At 37.7% G+C, this 19455-nt stretch overlaps 1 protein-coding gene across 2 annotated transcripts in view; it reads left to right on the forward strand.

The window, feature by feature from the left end:
• The window catches only part of cstf2 (cleavage stimulation factor, 3' pre-RNA, subunit 2), an 81058-nt gene that overhangs the window by 5246 nt on the left and 56357 nt on the right, over window positions 1-19455 (forward strand). For both annotated transcript variants that reach the window (XM_063060665.1, XM_063060664.1), the window contains exons 3-7: window positions 1632-1801; window positions 2923-3059; window positions 6393-6512; window positions 6686-6802; window positions 13666-13816. In XM_063060665.1, coding sequence (XP_062916735.1) covers window positions 1632-1801; window positions 2923-3059; window positions 6393-6512; window positions 6686-6802; window positions 13666-13816 — 695 coding nt within the window. The remainder of the gene's footprint in view (window positions 1-1631; window positions 1802-2922; window positions 3060-6392; window positions 6513-6685; window positions 6803-13665; window positions 13817-19455) is intronic.

Genomic DNA, 19455 nt, shown 5'->3' on the forward strand with positions numbered 1-19455 from the left:
AAAAACTAATTAAACAGAATTAATCAACTAAATTGAAAAAAAGACCTGGGCTGTTCTAACATCGTAAAAAATGGAAGAGAAGAAAACCTTAGTGTTGCCAACTCCGTTCCTCTCAACCAACACTACAGAGAGGTAAAATAAGTTTGGAAATGGTCAAATTACATCATATGAAAATGCTGAATAAATGGCCTCCAAGTCTTTTTGAATTTAATGGAAGGGTCATAAACCACACTTCTAATTTTTTTCCAAATTGAAACACAACAGAGTTTGTGAGAACCAGTGAAATATAGTAGGGAGGTTAATCTCTTTCCAATTCAGCAAAATGGATGTTCTAGCCATTAAAGTAAGAAATACAATCATTTAACAAGCTGTAGAGGTTAAATGATTTGAGTCTATCATTGGTAGCCCAAAAAATAGCAGTAATTGGGTGAGGTTATAAGTCGATATTCAGAACCGTTGAAATAATATCAAAAATGTCTTCCCAATATTTTTTCAACAAAGGACATGACCAAAACATGTGAGTTAAAGAAGCTATCTCAGAATGACATCTATCACATATAGGATTTATATGAGTAATAACGAGATAGTTTATCTTTGGACATATGAGCCCGGTGCACTACTTAAACTGTATCAACGCATGCTTAGCACATATAGAGGATGAATTAACTAATTGAAGAATTTTTTTCCCATTTTTCAATCGGTATAATAATCTTAAGTTCTCTTTTCTAATCAGTTTTAATTTTATTAGATACATCAGGACATAAATTCATAATTATATTATAAATAATTGCTACAAACACCTTTCAGAGAGAGATTTAAATCTAAAATTTTTTCCAAAATATCCATTGGATATGAGTGTGGAAAATTAGGAGAAACAGTAATTAAAAAGTTTCTAACCTGTAGATATCTAAAAAAAGTGAGATCTGGGTAAATTATATTCATTAGATAATTGATCAAAGGACATAAAACAATTATCCAAAAATAAATCATGAAATCCTACTATACCTTTGATTTTCCAATCAGAGTAAGCTTGATCCATAGTGGAAGGTTGAAAAAAGAAATTAGATATAATAGGACTTGCTAAAATAAATTGAGTCAACCCAAAAAATTTTCAAAATTGAAACCATATACGTAAAGTATGCTTAACTATTGGATTACTCATTTGTTTATACAGTTTAGAAAAAGTGAAAGGAAGCGAAGTCCCTAAAACCGAATCCAAAGAAAACCCTTGTAATTAATTACATTCAAGATTTACCCAGTGTGGACTTGAAATTGCATCCAAGTCTCGTAACCAAAATTTTAAGTATCAAATATTAATTGCCCAATAATAAAATCTAAAATTCGTGAGGGCTAACCACCCCCCCTTTTAGATTTTTGTAAATACCTTTTACCTAGCCTAGAATTTTTGTTCTGCCATATATATGAGGAAATTTTTGAGTCAACGTTATCAAAATTTTTTAAATTCATATTAATATTAAATGAAAATAAGCCCACACACCAGATTTAACATCTGGTTTAGATGTTCAAATCATTAGAACCTCTTTTATATTTTCCAACGCCTAGTTATCTATTCTTGTGCAGTTGCATTTTGTGCAGCTAGCACCTCTTAATTTTTGTATGTCTTCCTGTAGGCTTGTATATGACAGAGAAACAGGTAAACCCAAAGGCTATGGCTTCTGTGAGTACCAAGATCAGGAGACTGCACTCAGTGCCATGCGGAACCTCAATGGCAGGGAATTTAATGGAAGAGCACTGCGAGTGGACAATGCTGCTAGTGAAAAGAATAAAGAAGAACTCAAAAGTGAGTATGAATTCATACTCAAACAATTAGAAGTTTATTGACTATTCAGAAGATAACTAAAATGCTTCACTGACAAAGATTTCCATTCTTAGTTTTTCAAAAAATCTATTTTTCTCACCTTGTATATCATTTAACACATAAGTGGAGTCTTGCAAGACAAAATGTGAAAATGGAAATTGAGGATTCTGAAAGGAGGCATTCAGTTTCTGATTTACAAGACAGTCTTAACCATTACTTTGTAATTTAGTTAAGAGTCTTGCATGGAGTTTTCTAAGGTGGTGTATTGATAATTGATTACAAGTAGTTAATTGTGCAGCCTCCAACAGAGTAGTTCTTTAAATGTCAATCAATCTCATTATCGATTGAGGAGTGTCAGTGGTTTTTCATTAACACTCAGTACATGAGGCTGCAATCTCAAGTATCATCATCCAAAGTTTTTTTGAAATATATCCATTCTTGTTAGCAGTGAACCCTTCTGGAAGTATGTCTTTTAGGATAAATTATAAACATTGTATTCTCATATAATTTGAACAGCAAAAATTCCGTAGTGGTTGATGCATTCATGTTAAACTGGTATGGCTAGAATTTTAGGAATTGTTTCATCCAGTGTGCAATGAAAGCAGAACAGCATAGGTGAAACAAACATATTTATTCAATGGTAACTTTGCAGAATGGATTGTGATGTTGGATATAATTTTACTTGTCTGGCATTGTATATGGGAAGTTTGGACTACTGTTTTCTCAAATTTTTAATCATTGACTTTTGGTAGCAAGGGTTTGTACAGTTTGTACATCCCTAAATTTGTCACGCTGCCATGACAAAACATAATTTAGTTTGGACCTAGGAAAGTCATCTTTCTCCCAAATCATTTTCATCTTAATGATTTCTTGTTTTTTTGTTCTCCATGTTGCCATAGAAAACAGCTAGCTTTCATCTCAACACTTTTAAAAATAAAACTGTTCCTCATGTGATGGGTGAATAATTAAAAGAAATACGCATTTGTTTCTGCCAAATCAGATTTCTTGTATGCCTGATATGTAGATACTATATTTCAAAGGCACTAGAGATAAATATGATATTAGTTCCTTTAGAAATACATTTATTTGTGCTTCTTTTCCAGATTTGGGCACGGCAGGTCCTGTCATGGAATCTCCTTATGGAGATCCAGTCTCACCTGAAGATGCTCCAGAATCTATCAGTCGTGCTGTGGCCAGTCTTCCACCTGAGCAAATGTTTGAACTCATGAAGCAAATGAAGGTTTTAATTTCATTTTCTTAATTATAAGCACTTAATTGCTTTTCAGCAGAAAATAAAAATTCTTTTTGATTTGAGTCTCATGTGAAAACAGAGCCCATGTCATGGAAGGTAGTTTGTTGCTCCATGGTTCTATGTATGCTATTGATTAGAAGCATGAAAATTTTGAACAAGCTTCTAAAGGAGCTTTTGTTCCTTTCATTCCCCTCTCCAGTAACCTTTCATTCTCCATTCCAATAAGGAGAATGTGAAGGATCGTAGTGGCAACCACTTTGGATAACTCTGGAGATTTCTCTGGGTGCATGTGAATGCAGTTTGGCAGAGATTTTGCAAAATATTGCAGACACACTTTCTTAAGAATGAGTTCAGAAAAAATATAATTTCACCTTTTGTTGGAAAATCTTGTAATCATTAGTTGAAATCTACCTCCAGTGTTATACTAGCAACATACACAAGATGTTGAAGGGTTTGGAGAAAAAGTACAGTCATTGTTTTGGGCTGAACTGATGAAGGGTTTCAGCCAGAAACATTGACTGTACTTTTTCCCATAGATGCTGCTTGGCCTGCTGAGTTCCTCCAGCATTTTGTGTGTGCTGCTTAGATTTCCAGCATCTGCAGATTTTCTTCTCTTTGCATTGTTATACTCATCATTTATAAGGTAATAGATGAGGCATGTATCCTCTTGTACAACAGTGAGATGCTGACCTCTGTCCCTCTATTAGGGGAGTGTTAAGAATCATCTATTCTTCCACATTCTCAAATCATGCTTCATTCTGCACCAGGGAAATATCTTAAAGAATTTAATTTGCTAGCTTCCAATTGTAAAACAGAGCCTGTGATTTTTAATATCCTGCAAAACACTGATCCTGTCAGAGACACTGTTGAGTGAAAATGCAACAATCATTGTCTGTATTTTGAATTTTTTATAAATAAAAAATCTTCTTTTAGTTTCAGATAAGAATATTTAATCTATTCACATCTGGAAGGCTGAAAATTATTTTTGGGATATGTTGCATTCTATTCATACATTTTCTTAAACTGGTTTTCTCTGTTTTGAAGGGCAACCAAAGGATCCAAACTCTTGTTAGAATCCCTCTGTTTTCTGTACATTACCATATCCAGTTGGGCATTATGAAAACTACTAGTCTGACAAAGACAGGTTCACCACCTCATATTCGGCAATCAGTAATCTGGTTGCTGATTTGGACATAATTTTTACCAGGCTAATTTCAAATTTCCTGTGTCTCCGTGCCAACCCATTACCTCTATTATGGTGGCGCCATTAGCAGAATCAGCTGTTGGCACTGTCTGTTTTTTTAAAAAAAAAAGCAAGACCTTCCTCTGTGTTATTCTGCATTTATTTTTTTATAACCTGTGCTTATCTAGCCCCAGTCATGTCTTCATGAAATAAAGGAAGTGCTTCCCGAAGTGTAAAGCGCAAACACCATACATTATCTATACAAGTAAAGGTGGAAGTTCTGAAAAAACTCGACAGTGGTGTGTCTGTGAAAAGCATATCCGACTTGTGTAGCATTGGCTCTTTCACGGTTAATGATATAAAGAAAAGTTGCTCTAGTTCTTTGCTGATGGTGAATCAAAAAACATGTGCATAAGGAAAACAATGAAACATACAAGATGTTCACAACTAGATAAAGTTCTATGAATAAATTCTTCTCAGGCTTCCAGTTGGGCACAGGTATCAAATTGTTGATTATAATCGATATCCGTACCCAGCTGGAAGCCCGAGAAGAGTTTATTTGTCATATATGCCAGGAAAGCTCTAGATCCTTTTTGATAAAGAGGTTTAAGCTCCGCATCAGAGAAGATATAGAACTGTTCGGAGAGATGGTGAAGGAACAGGCAAAATTATTTCATGAAGAATTAGGACTGGATTATGAGTGTGATTACAGTAAAGGGTAGCCTCAGTGTTTCAAGCAGTGACATAGCATAAAATTTTGTGCAGTGTGTGGTGAAAAACAGTCAGCAGACAAGGAAGCAGCTGCTGTGTTTGCTAAGTTAGTTTCTGATGAAAATTTAAGTCCTGCCCAGGTCTACAATCTATAATGCGGATGAAACTGCCTTATATTGGCGTAGTACCCCAATAAGTGTACTGACTACAGAGGATGCAGAATCACAGCAGGTTATAAGGCATGAAAAGATCATGTCACTATGTTGGGCTGCTGTAATGCTGCAGGAACCCACAGGTGTAAGTCTTTAGTCATTGACAAAAGTTTACATCTCAGAGCTTTCAAAGGTATGAAGCAGTTTCCAGTAATTTACTGTGCCGACAAAAAAGGATGGAATACAACTGACATTACATTGGAAGGATTTGAACATTACTTTGTTCCAGGATAGAGACATTATTGTGATTCTGTTGGACTGGACAAAGATTATAAGATAATGCTTATTTCAGATAACTGCTCTGCACATCCAAAAGCAGAACCCTTTGTAAAGAATGTTTACAGTACCTACCTGCCACCTAACTGTACATCATTAATTCAACTACTGGACAATGTCATGTTATGCTCTTTGAAGGCTACATATTGCTCCCTGTTTATGAAGTGGCTACTGAGTACAGTTGACTCTGGGAGACTAGTACTGGAACTTGTGAAAGAATTGCTTTTCATAGTTGTTGTTTCTTTTTTCTTAATTATCCAAGGATGAGGTGATCATCAAGTGGTTTAGAGGTTTTTACTTATTTAATCCTAACTTAACCACCTGTGATTCGGCAAAATCACTGTGATCCAGCACTGCACAAGTCCCAATCATTTCATATTTGTGATGGTCAACCTGTATTAGATATTTCTGTTTCAATGGAGTGACCTTTCCTCATTAACTCTGCAGAGAAATGTTTTTCTAGGCTATGTAGCTGAACTGAACTCGGTGAATTGGAAGTGAATTAAACCTGTTTCTTATCAATCATGCTTTGATACTTCAACAGTTGTAAAACTGTGTTGTGTTAGATATATTAGCACAATTATATTTAAATAGCACAAACCTCAATGGTATAGCGGTTAGATTTGTTGTCTCATAGCTCCAATGACCCAAGTTCAATCCTGACCTTGAGTTGTTTGGAACTTGCTTGTTCTCTTTGTGACTATGGATTTCCTCTGGGTGCTCCAAGTTTCATCCTGTATCCCAAGGATTAAATGGCTGCACTTAATTGCTAGGAGCTGATAGGAGAATTGGGTGGCGGTGATGTGTAAGTGGGAGAAAGTAGTTTGCAAGTAAATAAGCAAAGAGGATTAATGAGATTGCTTTGAGAGTCAACAAAGACTCGATGGACCCAATAGCATCCACTAATATTGTAAATTAACATTATCCTCTCACTTTCAGCTCTGCATTCAGAACAGTCCTCAGGAGGCCCGCAACATGCTTTTACAGAACCCACAACTGGCGTATGCTCTCCTACAGGCACAGGTTGTCATGAGAATTGTGGATCCTGAAATTGCAATGGTGAGTGAATACCCTTGCAAACTCTTCCAACTGTCATGCATACAAGCAAAAATTTTGATGTGTAAATCATGTTGAATGTGTATTGTAGTGAGAATTTAAAGTTCGATTTTGACAATGTTGAACTCATTAATGATTACTTTTAACACTTTCTTGTTACGCTTTTGTCTTTTCAGAAAATGTTACATCGTCCAACCAATGTTACACCACTAATTTCTTCTGGTCAACCAGTGCCAGGCCCGAATGCTCCAGCAGTTCAGACTGCTCCTGCAGTCTCCCAACCACAGCCTATGGTAGGTGCTGTTTTTCATACATCCAAACAAGCCTTTTTGTTACGTACAGTTTGATCATGTGTATGTGCATTACTTGAATTTAATGTGTTTGGCGTTTGAGATTTGTGATTTGAATGTCACATTATACAATTTGCAAAAAATGGAATTTGAGTTAGTCATCGCTTTAAATTAAAGATCAAGCTATTGCTACTTAACTGATTTTTTTTCTCTCTAATTCATTTTCTGGTGTCAGGAGGCCTCTATCAACATGCTTAGCCATTCTTTACATGCAATCAGCCTTGGAGATGACTGTGTTTGAACCTGATTGTGTGGGTATATGGTATACTAAGGGACTGGATATATAAATATTTGGATAAACATGTTGATTAACCATAGTCAGCATGGCTTTGTGCATGGTAGGTCATGTCTAACCAACCTTAGAGTTCTTTGAGGAAGTTACCAAGAAAGTGGATGAAGGCAAGGCAGTAGTTGTTGTCTATATGGATTTTGGCAAGGTATTTGACAAGGTTCCGCATGGGAGGCTAGTCTAAAAGGTTCACTCGCTCGACATTCAGAATGAGGTAGTAAATTGGATTAGGCATTGGCTTCGTGGAATAAGCCAGAGAGTGGTAGTAGCGGGTTGCCTCTCTGACTGGAGGCTTGTGGCTAGTGGTGTGCTACTGAGTCCTTTGTTGTTTGTCATCTATATCACTGATCTGGACGATAATGTAGTTAACTGGATTATTTATGGATGACACCAAGACTGGGAGTGTAGTGGACAGTGAGAAAGGCTATCACGGCTCGCAGAGGGATCTGCATCAGCTGGAAAGATGGCAGATGGAATTTAATGCAGATAAGTGCAAGGGTTTCACTCCAGTAGGACCAAACCAGGGTAGGTCTTACACAGTGAATCTTAGAGGAATGTGGCAGAACAAAGCGATCTGGCAATATAGGTACATAATTCATTAAAAATAGCTGCATGGGTAGATAGGGTTGTAAAGAAAGCTTTTGGCACATTGGCCTTCATAAATCAATGCATTGAATCAAAGAGATAGAATGTTATGTTGAAGTTGTATAAGACATTAGTGAGGTCTAATTTGGAGTATTGTGTGTAGTTTTGGTGACATACCTGTAGGAAAAATGTAAACAAGGTTGAAAGAGTAGAGAGAAAATTTACAAGGATGTTGCCAGGTCTGGAGGATTTGAATTGTAAGGAAAGATTGAACAGGTTAAGACTGAATTCTTTAGAATGTAGAAGACTGAGAGGAGATTTTATAGAAGTGTACAAAATTATGAGGGGTATAGGTGGGTAAATGCAAGCAGGCTTTTTCCACTGAGGTTGGGTGGGACTTTAACCAGAAGTCATGGGTTAAGGGTGAAAGGTGAAGTGTAAGGGAAAACAAGAAAGGAAACTTCACCCAGTGGATTGTGAGAGTGCTAGTGCAAGAGGTACATGCAAGTTCGATTTCAACGTTTGGATAGGTGTTTGGATAGTAGGGATATGGAGGGCAGGTTGATGAGAGTGGAAAGTTTAAATGGTTTCGGCATGGACTAGATGGGCCAATTGGCTTGTTTCTGTAATGTGACCCCATTTATATTTAATGTAAGCTTAATGTTTAGGAATATTTGCTATGTGAAAACTAAGAAGAAAAATCATTTTTTCAATTTGCTTTGAACCTTCCTCTATCCTTAGCCAAATGGGCTTCGGGTCATTTGTATCTTGCTCCTATTTAAGGTAATGTAGAGATTAGGAACCGTAATTGATATTGTTAACATGTAAGTTAGTTTGAAATTTGCAATGCATTGCTCACATTTTGTTCAGTTGTCTGAATCCATTTTGTTTAATTTGTGTGTAAGTAATTTCAGTGTGATCTGTAATTTTTAAAATTTGTGATTTTTCTGATTAAATTATGTATGTAGTGAGGAGAATGTTGTAACTTGCTGTAAATTGACGAGACTCTGCTGATTTGCCTACAATACACCAGACAACATAAGATTATTAGAAACTGCATTTCATTTTAATGAAAGTTTGTCAGCATCTTGACCGTCGCAGAGACATTTATCTAAGCATTTTAATATTAGAAATATGTATGCCTATTGGAAAAGCTATCGATTTTATTTTTGTAATTATCAAGTCCTATTCCTGTGGTTCATCATGTTTGATGATTCTCACTTGTATCTGCCTAATTCAAATGCACGCATGAATCAACAATTTATAATAGAATTTCAAAATAACATGTAACTAATTCTTTCTTCAAAATAATTAAAAGAAATAAACGCAACTACTTGGTTCTCTGATCTAGAGTTGCTACTAATTTACAAATTTTTATCAGTTGTATTTTGTCCCCAAGTGAAGGGAATTTGAAGTTGAGTGTTAAAGAGATTAAGTAGATTAAACATCTCTTTATGTTGCAAATAGAATATGGAAAATAGATATGATGCTTCTGTTATTTAGCAGAATCTGTGTTTTTTGAAGATAGAAACATAGAAACATAGAAAATAGGTGCAGGAGTAGGCCATTCGGCCCTTCGAGCCTGCACTGCCATTTATTATGATCATGGCTGATCATCCAATTCAGAACCCCGCCCCAGCCTTCCCTCCATACCCCCTGATCCCTGTAGCCACAAGGGCCATATCTAACTCTGTCTTAAATATAGCCAATGAACTGGCCTCAACTGTTTCCTGTGGCAGAGAATTCCACAGATTCACCACTCTCTGTGTGAAGAAGTTTTTTCTAATCTCGGTCCTAAAAGACTTCCCCTTTATCCTCAAACTGTGACCCCTTGTTCTGGACTTCCCCAACATCGGGAACAATCTTCCCGCATCTAGCCTGTCCAATCCCTTTAGGATTTTATACGTTTCAATCAGATCCCCCCTCAATCTTCTAAATTCCAACGAGTACAAGCCCAGTTCATCCAGTCTTTCTTCATATGAAAGTCCTGCCATCCCAGGAATCAATCTGGTGAACCTTCTTTGTACTCCCTCTATGGCAAGGATGTCTTTCCTCAGATTAGGGGACCAAAACTGCACACAGTACTCCAGGTGTGGTCTCACCAAGGCCTTGTACAACTGCAGTAGTACCTCCCTGCTCCTGTACTCGAATCCTCTCGCTATAAATGCCAGCATACCATTCACCTTTTTCACCGCCTGCTGTACCTGCATGCCCACTTTCAATGACTGGTGTATAATGACACCCAGGTCTCGTTGCACCTCCCTTTTTCCTAATCGGCCACCATTCAGATAATAATCTGTTTTCCTATTTTTGCCACCAAAGTGGATAACTTCACATTTATCCACATTAAATTGCATCTGCCATGAATTTGCCCACTCACCCAACCTATCCAAGTCACCCTGCATCCTCTTAGCATCCTCCTCACAGCTAACACTGCCACCCAGCTTCGTGTCATCCACAAACTTGGAGATGCTGCATTTAATTCCCTTATCCAAGTCATTAATATATATTGTAAACAACTGGCGTCCCAGCACTGAGCCTTGCGGTACCCCACTAGTCACCGCCTGCCATTCTGAAAAGGTCCCATTTATTCCCACTCTTTGCTTCCTGTCTGCTAACCAATTCTCCATCCACATCAATACCTTACCCCCAATACCGTGTGCTTTAAGTTTGTACACTGATCTCCTGTGTGGGACCTTGTCAAAAGCCTTTTGAAAATCCAAATATACCACATCCACTGGTTCTCCCCTATCCACTCTACTAGTTACATCCTCAAAAAATTCTATGAGATTCGTCAGACATGATTTTCCTTTCACAAATCCATGCTGACTTTGTCCGATGATTTCACCGCTTTCCAAATGTACTGTTATCGCATCTTTGATAACTGACTCCAGCAGTTTCCCCACCACCGACGTTAGGCTAACCGGTCTATAATTCCCCGGTTTCTCTCTCCCTCCTTTTTTAAGAAGTGGGGTTACATTAGCCACCCTCCAATCCTCAGGAACTAGTCCAGAATCTAACGAGTTTTGAAAAATTATCACTAATGCATCCACTATTTCTTGGGCTACTTCCTTAAGCACTCTAGGATGCAGACCATCTGGCCCTGGGGATTTATCTGCCTTCAATCCCTTCAATTTACCTAACACCACTTCCCTACTAACATGTATTTCGCTCAGTTCCTCCATCTCACTGGACCCTCTGTCCCCTACTATTTCTGGAAGATTATTTATGTCCTTCTTAGTGAAGACAGAACCAAAGTAATTATTCAATTGGTCTGCCATGTCCTTGCTCCCCATAATCAATTCACCTGTTTCTGTCTGTAGGGGACTTACATTTGTCTCTACCAGTCTTTTCCTTTTTATATATCTATAAAAGCTTTTACAGTCAGTTTTTATGTTCCCTGCCAGTTTTCTCTCATAATCTTTTTTCCCCTTCCTAATTAAGCCCTTTGTCCTCCTCTGCTGAACTCTGAATTTCTCCCAGTCCTCAGGTGAGCCACTTTCTCTGGCTAATTTGTATGCTTCTTCTTTGGAATTGATACTATCCCTAATTTCTCTTGTCAGCCACGGGTGCACTACCTTCCTTGATTTATTCTTTTGCCAAACTGGGATGAACAATTGTTGTAGTTCATCCATGCAACCTTTAAATGCTTGCCATTGCATATCCACCGTCAATCCTTTAAGTGTCACTTGCCAGTCTATCTTAGCTAATTCACGTCTCATACCTTCAAAGTTACCCCTCTTTAAGTTCAGAACCTTTGTTTCTGAATTAACTATGTCACTCTCCATCTTAATGAAGAATTCCACCATATTATGGTCACTCTTACCCAAGGGGCCTCTCACGACAAGATTGCTAATTAACCCTTCCTCATTGCTCAAAACCCAGTCCAGAATAGCCTGCTCTCTAGTTGGTTCCTCGACATGTTGGTTCAAAAAACCATCCCGCATACATTCCAAGAAATCCTCTTCCTCAGCACCTTTACCAATTTGGTTCACCCAATCTACATGTAGATTGAAGTCACCCATTATAACTGCTGTTCCTTTATTGCACACATTTCTAATTTCCTGTTTAATACCATCTCCGACCTCACTACTACTGTTAGGTGGCCTGTACACAACTCCCACCAGCGTCTTCTGCCCCTTAGTGTTACGCAGCTCTACCCATATCGATTCCACATCTTCCCGGCTTATGTCCTTCCTTTCTATTGCGTTAATCTCTTCTTTAACCAGCAACGCCACCCCACCTCCCCTTCCTTCATGTCTATCCCTCCTGAATATTGAATATCCCTGAACGTTGAGCTCCCATCCTTGGTCACCCTGGAGCCATGTCTCTGTGATCCCAACTATATCATAATCATTAATAACAATCTGCACTTTCAATTCATCCACCTTATTACGAATGCTCCTTGCATTGACACACAAAGCCTTCAGGCGCTCTTTTACAACTCTCTTAGCCCTTATACAATTATGTTGAAAAGTGGCCCTTTTTAATGCTTGCCCTGGATTTGTCGGCCTGCCACTTTTACTTTTCTCCTTAGTACTTTTTGTTTTTACCCTCACTTTACACCCCTCTGTCTCTCTGCACTGGTTCCCATCCCCCTGTTGTGAACTAACCTCCTCACGCCTAGCCTCTTTAATTTGATTCCCACCCCCCAACCATTCTAGTTTAAAGTCACCTCAGTAGCCCTCGCTAATCTCCCTGTCAGGATATTGGTTCCCCTAGGATTCAAGTGTAACCTGCCCTTTTTGTACAGGTCACGCCTGCGCCAAAAGAGGTCCCAATGATCCAAAAACTTGAATCCCTGCCCCCTGCTCCAATCCCTCAGCCACGCATTTATCCTCCAGCTCATCGCATTCCTACTCTCACTGTCGCGTGGCACAGGCAGTAATCCCGAGATTACTTCCTTTGCAGTCCTTTTTCTCAACTCCCTTCCTAGCTCCCTATATTCTCCTTTCAGGACCTCATCCCTTTTCCTACCTATGTCATTGGTACCTATATGTACCATGACCTCTGGCCCCTCACCCTCCCACTTCAAGTTAGCTATTTTCCTCTTCACTCCCTTCCAGTATCTCATTTAGTTTTGAAATATGTACTGCCTATCTCTGAAGAGTATTGATACTGACTGGGGTCACCAATCTTGTAAAAACACTGTCCAGAGCAGGGCAATGGCAAACCACTTCTGTAGAAAAATTTGCCAAGAGCAGTTATGGTCATGGAAAGATCACAATCGCCCACGTCATAAGACAGGGCACATAATGAACGAATTAACTGGCTATTTAATGAAAGCAAGCTGCTCATAATCAGTTTGCTTGATAGAAACTAGGACTTCGTTCATGTAAACAGGAAAAACTGAGCACTCCTCTAGTTAAAATATGCTGACAAACTAAAGAGTTTTCTGAGATAAAATTGGTCTGTTGGCAGACAAATCTAATTAGTAACTATATTAAATCTAAAGTTGAATTATTAGCCAGGTATCATTGAAACTATTGCTGAAGTTAAAATACAAATTGACTTCAGTGATGCAGAACATTTGAAGTTTTATCACAAATTTTGTGTTATCTGCCAAATTACTGATCTGGGTGTGTCATTGGGTATGCAGTGCTAAATTAGACCCAGAACATCCCAAAAAGTCCTATAAATATGAGCGAAATTTGCTCAATCATTGCACAATGGCATTATTGGAAGATCAGTGTATTTTCCTTTGTGGTAACTTGTGCCTGATGAATTACTTCTCAATTTCAAGAAAAAATTAACTGTACAGGAGTAAAAGATTATAAAGTAGCCTCTATTTTTGTAATGCTTTGCTGAGAAGCAGTTGATTTGACTTGGGTCAAGATCATGGGAAAAAAATCATTATTATTTGGGTGGGAGGATTCTCTTTCATATTTATGAGCAGTTAATTTATACTTTTATGTTGTTTTCTTATCATTAGAGTGGAATGCATGTGAATGGAGCACCTACTTTGATGCAGCCACCGATGCAAACTGCAGTATCTGTTCCTGGACCCGGACCGGTACAAGGACCAGGGGGGCCAGGGCCTGGACCTGGACCCGGACCTGGACCAGGACCAGTTGGGCCTGGAGGTACAAATGTGTTTGCAGAACAGTATTGAAGTAACTTACCTTATCTAATCTAATCAATTTAATTTCCTATTTCTCAATGCTTTTACTTCACTTTATTTGATTTTCAGGTGATAACAAAATTAAAAAGTACGTCGAAGCAGCAGGAAACCATGGGTCTGCATTTATAGATAATATTAGCTTTTTTGTGTAATTGTGCTGAACGGTGACAAGGCATTTAGAAAAGCATAACTTGATTAGTGAGGCTCAGTTTGTTTTATGAAAATAAAATAGTGTTTGATAAATTATTTTTTTTTAATTTTATTTTTATTTGGATAAGGAATTCACAATTATTATGTACTTTTTTCACACATATAACCTTTTCCATTTTTTTATATGTATAAAACTACAATTATTTATACATTCTTAAGTACACATTGAGATGATATAAAAGGAAAATAAACATTTAAATAGATAATTATGTACTGTGGTAAATCTAACCTATTAGACTAAGTAATGAAATTAGTTGTTAAGAAAAATGGTAATAATAGTTTCCGTACAACCCTTCTGGACCATTTCCACTGGTCCAAAATGTTGCATACAAACCTATATACCAACCATTGTAGGTGTTTATATCCCAATTTGTTCGTGCTTGTTCCTGCCCGCAGACATAATTATCCAATCCCTATGTACTTATTTACTTAATTTTTTCATTTTTTTTTATCCCTTTCCCAAATCTTTCCCTTTACTTGTGTTAATTCTCTATTTTCCAAAAAAAAACAAACATTTAGACTAGGGGTGCTTACGTTAGCAATATTACTGTGTTGATGAGAAGAGCAATATAAATCATTAGGAGAGTCATCTAAAGTCTGCTCGCATTGGGGTTATATATTCAATCCATTTATTCCAGATTTGATAAAATGTTTCTTTTTGAGTTCTCAGGGCGTAAGTCAACTTTTCCATTTTAAATATTTCCAAGATAATTTCGTACCAATCTTCTAATGTAGGTGGTATTGTATTTAGCCATTTTCTAGTGATTGATTTCTTACTTGCCGCTAAGAGGGCCTGCAGCAACTTTATATCTTCCTTCTGTTCAAGGAACAATACATGCCCCAAATAGAGCGTCTCAAAGTTCAGAGGTATCTGGGACCTAAGTACCTTAACTAATGTTCTATGAATACCTTCCCAAAATAGACTTAATTTAGGGCAATCCCAGAAAAGATGAAAATGATTTGCCTCCTTGGAGCCGCACCTTCTCCAACACATCACATTTGTATCTTTATATTTTTCCTGATATGGGGTCTTGAAGTATCTTATAATGTTTTTCCAACAATGTTCTCTCCAAGTCAAAGAATTAGTCGAGGACTATTGAAAGCTGCAGATTTTCCCCCAAGCCTCCTCTGAAAGTACCAACCCCGCTTCTTTCTCCCACTTCTCTTTAATACACAGTGTATTTACATTTTTGGCATGGGAGAGTGCATTATATAGGCGAGAAACTGATTTACTAGGTATTGAACTGCAAGCCGAATTCAGAATCTTGAAAAATTCTAATTCTACTGTTGATAGGTCTGTATATCTACAACTCTGGTTAACATAGTTTCGTATTTGAAGGTACCTAAAAAAGTCATTATGTTCTAGGCCATGTTTGTCCTGCAGGATTTGGAAACTTTGTAATACTCTTTTATCTATAAATGAGAGGTAGGTTGTAAGACCTTTCTTTATCCATAGCTCAAATCTTTTATCTCCTCTGTTGGGAAGGAATTTGGTATCATATGCACACCATCTAAAGAGTTTTAACATGTTATTAATTCCACATGAATTAACCACCTTCTGCCATACTTTTAATGTAAGATTTAGCCAACTGTTTTTAAATTTTTCCAACTGGGCCATCAATCCTTTGTCAGCTATTGAGGCCTGTAGAGGAAAACTGTCAACCAATCCAAATTCTATTTCCTTCCATCTAGCCTTATATTCCCTATTACACCAATATAACAGAGGGGTTATCTGTGAGGCATAAAAATAATTTCTCAGGCAAGGAAGAACCATACCTCCTCCTTCCTTCCCTAACTGTAAGGTGTTATATCGAATTCTAGGTTTCTTTCCTTGCCAAATGAAGCGGGAAATCCATTTGTCCCATTCCCTGAATTGATTATCATCCACCTCCACCGGTAAAGTACGGAAAAGATACAATAACCGAGGAAGAATATTCATTTTTATAGTATTTATCCTTGAATTTAAACTTAAAAAGGGGATAAGATTCCAGCTATGCATATCTGCTTTTATCTCTGAGATTAATGGCCCATAATTTACCTGTGACAGTGTTGAAAGATCCTTCGGCAGGGTTATTCCTAAATATTTTAATGATTTAGCTTCCCACTTAAGATCGTATGTATCCTGCAATTTTTTGGATGGTGTATAATTTAGGGACATAACCTGCGTTTTCTTTACATTTATTTTATAACCCGATATTTTCCCAAAGTCATCCAACAGTGTAAACAATCCTATAAATGATTTTTCTGGTTCACTCAGATAGACCAAAACATCATCTGCGAATAACGCCACTTTCTGTTCAATCCCTGCCACCTTGATACCTTTTACGATTTCGCTCTGTCTTATTAGTTGGGCAAGTGGGTCAATATATAGCGCAAAAAGGAGAGGAGAAATTGGGCATCCCTGTCTAGTGCCTCTCTCTAAAATGAAGGAGTCAGAGAGGTCCCCATTTATCTTAATTCGGGCTGTAGGGCTGTCATATAGAGTCTGAATTACTTTAATAAACCTTTCTTGAAAGCCGAATCTTCCTAACCCTCTGTATAGGAATGCCCAACTAACCGAATCAAAAGCATTCTCAGCGTCCAATCCTAGTACCATTGTCTCTGTCTCGTTCTTATTAACCTGTTCTAATATGTGCAGAGTTCTCCTTATGTTGTCCTGTGTTTGTCTTTGTTGAATAAATCCAGTCTGGTCTAAATGGATTAGGCCAGGTAAAAGCTTTTCCAATCTGCGCGCTAATATAGATGTAAATAGTTTGTAATCTAAATTAAGAACACTAATTGGCCGATAATTGCCACATTCTAGTTTATCTTTACCCTCTTTAGGAATAACTGAAATAATCGCTTCTCTCCAGGAAGGTGGAGTTTCTCCTCTCTGCAAGATCCAATTAAAGGTGTTAAGTAGTAATGGGGCTAACTGTGTCTTCAGGGACTTGTACCACTCTGAGGTAAACCCATCAGAACCCGGGGACTTTCCAGCCTTTAACCTAGAGATGGCCACGTTCAGTTCTTTGACAGTTACTGGTTCTAATAAACTTTCATTTTGTAAATCTGTAAGATTAGGTAGATCTAAAAAATTCAATACACTGTCTATATAGGGCTCATTGGGGGCCGGGGGTTGGGAGTACAGCTCTCGATAATATGTTTCAAAACTCTCTTGAATTTTCCCTATTGTACTCTCCACAAGCTTTGTCTTTGGATTCTTTATTTTATGAATTGTATTGTCTGCTTGTTGTTTTCGTAATTTATATGCTAATAATCTAGCTGATTTACCTCCTACTTCATAATTCTTTTGTCTCAAGTAAAGAAAATTTCTTTGAGTTTCCAACGTATAAATATCATCAATTTCACTTTGCAATTTCCTAATTTCCTGTTTTCGATTTGAATTACTTTTGTTGCTATCTACAACTTGAAGTTGTTTTAATTTTCCTTGAAGGTCTGCTAATTTTTGTGCATTGATTTTTTTCATGTGAGTAGTAATGGAAATAATTTTCCCTCTCAGTACAGCTTTCAATGTATCCCATAAAATCACTGGTGATGTTTCTCCCGTGTCATTAAGGTCTAGATATTATTTGATTTCTCCCCTTAATCTCTCCATTACTTTCGGGTTATTGAGTATATGTGAGTTTAGCCTCCATAGTGTTTTCCTCATTTTCCTTTCCAGGATTAGAGACATAGAGACTGGGCTATGATCCGACAGATCAATTGTTGCAATATTACAGTTTTTTATCCTGAGTCTATCTGTATTAAAGATAAAGAAATAGTCTATCCTTGAATAGGCTGAATGAGGGAAAGAGTAATATGTATAATCTTTACTAGTAGGGTGTAATTCCCTCCAGACATCTATAATTCCCAACTCCTCCATCAATGAATTCACTTCCCGAGTCAGAGGTTTATTCTGAGTAACTATTCTTGAAGAATCTAATATAGGATTTAATCTAATATTAAAATCCCCTCCACAAATTACTACCCCTCGAGAACTGACCATTAGGTCAAAAATGTGTCTATAAAATGACCATTCACTACCTGGAGGAGCATAAACATTCAGCAATGTTATTTCTGTACCTTCTATTCTTCCTGTGATTTTTACAAACGGTCCTTCTTTGTCTCTAGTCTCTGAAATATGTTCATAATTAAGAGTACTTGATATTAAAGTAGCTACCCCTCTTTTGTGACTCAATTTATATGATGAATAAAATACATGCTTAAAGCCCATTCTTTTTAATTTTCCATGTTCAGATTGGCTCATATGTGTTTCCTGGAGGAAAGCTATTTGTGCCCTCTCTTTTTTCAATTTAGACATAATCTTATTTCTTTTAATTGGATTCAAAACCCCATTAACATTATAGGAAATTATTTTTACCAATTCAGTTTGCATTTTTCTCTAGTAGAAAAAAAGCACTCTTCTTTTCTAACCAAACAGTAAGCAATCCCTTCTCAACAGTAAACCAAGACATATAACCACACCCTAGACATTTCTGAACGTATAACATTTGAAAATTTTTCCCGACTTCCCACAGTGAGGCCTGAGCACCGACCCGCCTCAGTTCAGAGGGATAACCTCTATCTTCACCCTGTGTTAGAGGGCCCTCAGCAGTTTGAATAATCATAGAGAATTTTCTCCTATTTATGTCTCAACCATATTGCTATCATTCAAGTTATTCCGCCTAGTTTATTTTCAGTTACCAGTTTTCATTTTACTTTTAAGTCCGATTTACTCTTTTCAGTCATTTCTCTTAATTAATCTGTATTCTCTGTACATTCGCGTCTGAATATTTGCAGCTTTTCCTTGTAGTTTGACACTCTGGTTCGAGTGGAGCGTCCTCGCCCCACTAACTGCCACGACTTCTGCCGAATCCTCTCCAGTAGCGACTCCGGTTGGGTGATAACTTTAATAGGTAGTCCCCGGTCCGCCAGGTCCAACGTTGCCTCCTCCACCATAGTGTAAGTTTTTGTCCCTTCGTCGTAAAAGACTCTCAGCTGAGCTGGATACAAGGTCTGGAATCTGATGTTGTTTTCCTTCAGGACTCTCCATGTTTCCGTATATTCCTTCCGTCTGGCAAGGATCCCCGGTGCGTAGTCGTGGTCTAAACTGACTTTACAGTTGTTCCACATGAAGCCTTTATTTTGCCATGCTCTTTTAAGCACCTCTTCCTTCGTTCTTTAACTGAGAAATCTGATCAGAGTCGATCTGGGCTGGGCACCTGCCGGAGGCTGTGGTGCCAACGCGCGGTGAGCCCTTTCTATCTGTAGGTCTTTTGCGGCTGGTATATCAAGGTTCTCTCTAAGCAGCTTCTCCACGAAGGGAATCATCAATCCGGGTTTACCTTCGGTTCCTTCGGGAACTCCGTAGATCCTCACATTTTCCCTTCTCGAGCGGCCTTCTTGATCTAT

This window comes from Mobula hypostoma, chromosome 10 (genome assembly GCF_963921235.1).
Source record: "Mobula hypostoma chromosome 10, sMobHyp1.1, whole genome shotgun sequence".
NCBI lineage: Eukaryota > Metazoa > Chordata > Chondrichthyes > Myliobatiformes > Myliobatidae > Mobula > Mobula hypostoma.